A 3,954-nucleotide genomic window follows, 5' to 3' on the forward strand; every position below is an offset into this window, starting at 1 on the left:
ACAAAAAAAAAAAAAAAAAAAAACTCTCCAAAAAAAAAAAGTTAATAATTATTTTAAAAATATATTTTGCTTGGAGCCCGACAGGTGGCATGGTGAAGGTGTTGGACTCCCACATGGCTGACCAGGGTTCGAGTCCTGGATCTGGTGGCTTGCCTTCTTACTTTCTTTTACTCTCTCTCTGGTCAAATTTTTAAAAAATTAAAAATAATACATAAAATAATAATACATAAAATGAAATCAATAATTCAATTTTTTGTTATGGAGAGGTTTTTGCTATAGGGTGCATGCACTCGCTACAGAGACAGAGAGACAGAAAGTGAGAAATCACCCCCTAGGGGGGATGGCCACGCCGCAATCCCTTCTCCTCCATTCTCCTCTCGGGATCTTAGGCACGCACGCACATGCGCCCGGTGTGATTTTGAAGCCACCGGGTCTGGGATTCAAACCCCAATCAGCCATGTGTGAGTCCACTGACATAACTGATACGTCATTTGCTGGTCTACCCTGCCCCAGTTCAGGCTTCTTAGTGCGGCATTTTGAGTCAATTTTCCCACCTCTAAGACTTTGTAAGGATGTGTCCTTTCCGGGGACACCAGTATCTTTGTCCATTTTTAAAGTTTATTTATGTATTTATTTACTTACTTTAATTTGACCAGAGAAAGAGAGAGGGAGAGACAGAAAGAGAGAGAGAGAGAAAGCAAGACAGTAAGCCACCAGATCCAGGATTTGAACCATGGTCTACCACCTGGGAGTCCAACACCCTTAACCACCATACCACCTGCTGGCCCCCTTAGTCCATTTTTACATTGCTAATAGAAATACCCAAGAGTGGGTGATTTATAAAGAAACAGAGTGGGCCAGCAGATGGCGTGGTGGTGAAGGTGCTGGACTCCCATGTTGACTATTGTAGTTTGAATCCCAGACCAGGTGGCTTGAAAATCACTCTGGTGGGGAACCCACAGATGGTGTACTGGTTACGTCACTGGACTCCCACACATTTGACTGTGGTTCAAGTCCCAGACCTGGCGGCTTAAAACTCATGCTGGGTGTGTGTGTGTGTGTGTGTGCCTAAATTCCTGAGAGGAAAATAATGGAGAAGGGATTGAAGCGTGGCAATCTCCCTATGGAGGGGACTAGGGTCTGGGACTCGACCCCTGTCAGCTACGTGGGAGTCCAGCCCCCTTAACCACCCTGCCATATCACCTGTTGGCCCCCCCTCTTTATTTTATATAGTCTCCAACCTCTTGTAGGTCTAAGCTTAGACATCACCTCCTCAAGGAAGCCCTCCCGGATTGCCTTCGGTCCGTGACGTTCTCTGTTATTTATTTCCCTTGTCAGGGAAATAAATTTATTTTTTAAAAATTTATTATTTATTTAAAACATTTATTTTTTAAAGAAAATTTTAATTTATCCATTCATTTATTTTAATGTGACCAGAGAGAGAGAGAGAGAGAGAGAGAGACAGAGAGAGAAGCAAAGTGAGAAGGCAAGCCACCAGGACCAGGACTCGAACCATGGTCGGCCCTGTGGGAGTGTCCAGCGCCTTAACCACCATGCCCATTTTACCCTTTAGGGTTATCTCACCAGATCGGAGGCTCTGCAGGGGTCAGGTCCTGGCTGCCGTTGTCTGGGGCAGTGTCAACGTCATACAGTTGAGCCACACAGTTCACGTCGCTTTCTGTGTTTCTGTCTCTTAGGGTCCCCCTGCTATTCCTGGTGGCACCAGAGTTACGGACCCTGAAAAATTAGCTCCAGAACTGGCTGCGTCCTTCTCCCGGTGTGTGCCTGGCTCCTGGTTTTGGGACGAGTGGGCTGGGGTAGGGGGATTGATGAGCAAGCCCGTGGGGGTGTTAAATGCAGGCAAGGCCCAGGTGTACACCTGGGTACAGGTGTGTTCACACGGGAATGCCATGGGGGGGGGTGGGAAGAGAGGAGGAGACAGGATCGGCTGCGGCTGCGAGCCCCCTCTCTCCTAACCCCTGCGCCAGGATCCAGGACCTGCGGAAGCAGCTGCAGTCTCTGCGGGAGAAGCTGGAACAGATGGCTCAGATGGGGCGAGCCCAGAGGGCTCAGAGTGCAGAGCTGAACAGGGATCTGTGCAAGGCTCACAGGTGGGCCCCCCCGGAATCCCCCTGCTCATCTCGGAAGCTCCCCGACTCTCTCTGAGCCTCAGCCTGGCCCCTGCAAGACAGACAGACGGTTCTTTCCTCTCCTGATGTCCACGGCATGTCCAGTTTCTGCTGAGCGATGTCGGGACCCCAGGGAGTCCCAGTCTGAAAGAGCTCCCTATCAGGGGACCAGCAGTTAGCATAGTGGCTATGTCGCTGGACTCCCATGTAGTCGACCGCGGTTTGAATCCCAGAGGCTTAAAACTCACACTGGGCACGGATTCATCTGTGCCTTAAATCTCAAGGGGAGGATAGAAGAGAAGGAATTGCAGTGTGGCCATCTCCCCTTGAGGGTGATTTCTTGTTTTGTCTCTGTCTCTCCAGCAAGTGCATGTGCCCTATAGCAAAACATCTCCCTGGGACCAGCAATTGGCGTAATGGCTATGTCACTGGACTCCCATGTAGTGCACCGCGGTTCGCGTCCCGGACCCGGTGGCTTAAACTCACGCCGGGCGCGTGTGCGTGCGTGCCCAAGATCCCGAGAGGAGAATGGAGGAGAAGGGATTGCAGTGTGGCCATCCCTCGCGGGGGGTGATTTCTCACTTTCTGTCTCTCTGTCTCTCTCTCTCTCTGTCTTTCTGACAAGCGCACGTGCCGCAAAAACCTCTCCAAAAAAAACCCCCTTAAAAAAAAAAAAAAAGAGTTCTCCATCTGGGAATGGGAGGAATGGGAGTAGATTGTCCCTGGTTTGGTTTGGGTGGAGTGCGGGTTGATTCCTGGCTCAGCCATGCGTCTCCTGCAGCGCCCTGGTCCTGGCCTTCCGAGGAGCGCACCGGAAGCAGGAGGAGCAACAGCGGAAGTTGGAGCGGCAGGTGGCTGTCATGGAAGTCCAGCAGGCTAAGGAGCTGGCAGTGCTGGAAGGCAGGGCGAGGTTCCTGGGGAAGCCCCGGCCTCTCTGTTCGCCTCCCCAGTTAGGGGAGACCATCCTTTAGACCCCCATCCCCAGCCCTGTAGGAACGCACGGTCGTAGCAGGTCTGTCATGAGCTATCCTGGAGTGGGACCAGCAGGTGGAGTAACAGTTACGTCACTGGATTCCCATGTAGTCGATGACAGTTCGAGTCCTGGACCCGGAGACTTAAAACACATGGGGCATGGGACCAGCAGTTAGCGTAATGGCTATGTCGCTGGACTCCCATGTAGTTGACCACGGTTCAAGTCCCGGATCCGGTGACTTAAAACACCCCGGTCGCATGTGCATGTGTGTCCAAAATCCAGAGGAGAGAATGGAGAAGGGATTGTGGCATGGCCATTTCCCCTGGGGGGGGGGTTGATTTCTCTCTTTCTGTCTCTCTCTGTCCTTCCGATAAGCACACATGCCCTAGAGTAAAAAATATCTCTCTAAAAAAAAAGGTGGAGGATGGGACCAGCAGGTGACGTGGTGGTTAAGAGTGGTGGACTCCCACTTGGTCAGTAATGGTTCAAGTCCTGGACCTGGCAGCTTCCTTTCTCACTTTCCCTTTCTTTCTTTCTCTCACTCTGTCTCTCTCTGGTCAAATTAAAATACATCAATAAATAACGTTAAATAAAATAATTCTTAAATAAATAAATTGTCCTGGAGTGATTTCTATCACATCGAGTAGCTGTATTTTGGGGCATGCTTAGAGTGACAGGAATTGGTGCATGGGTGTCCAGAGCCTGACAGGGAAAGACTGGACATGTGAGAAAGACTCAGTGTCAAGCCCGGCAGGTGGCGTGGTGGTGAAGGCACAGGATACTCCCACATGGCTGACCAGAGTTCAAGTCCTGATCCTGGTGGCTTGCTTTCTCATTTCCCCCCCTCTTTCC

The 3,954-nt window shown here is 50.6% G+C and overlaps 1 protein-coding gene across 1 annotated transcript in view; it reads left to right on the forward strand.

The window, feature by feature from the left end:
• The window catches only part of USHBP1 (USH1 protein network component harmonin binding protein 1), a 19,056-nt gene extending 15,822 nt beyond the window's left edge, over positions 1 to 3,234 (forward strand). The window contains exons 11-13 of the mRNA XM_014587301.2: positions 1,698 to 1,777; positions 1,989 to 2,111; positions 2,911 to 3,234. Of these exons, the coding sequence (XP_014442787.1) occupies positions 1,698 to 1,777; positions 1,989 to 2,111; positions 2,911 to 3,100 (393 nt within the window). The 3' untranslated portion in view covers positions 3,101 to 3,234. The remainder of the gene's footprint in view (positions 1 to 1,697; positions 1,778 to 1,988; positions 2,112 to 2,910) is intronic.
• Positions 3,235 to 3,954: the final 720 nt, after the last annotated feature.

This window comes from Tupaia chinensis, unplaced genomic scaffold (assembly GCF_000334495.1).
Source record: "Tupaia chinensis unplaced genomic scaffold, TupChi_1.0 Scaffold000201_1, whole genome shotgun sequence".
Taxonomy (NCBI): domain Eukaryota; kingdom Metazoa; phylum Chordata; class Mammalia; order Scandentia; family Tupaiidae; genus Tupaia; species Tupaia belangeri.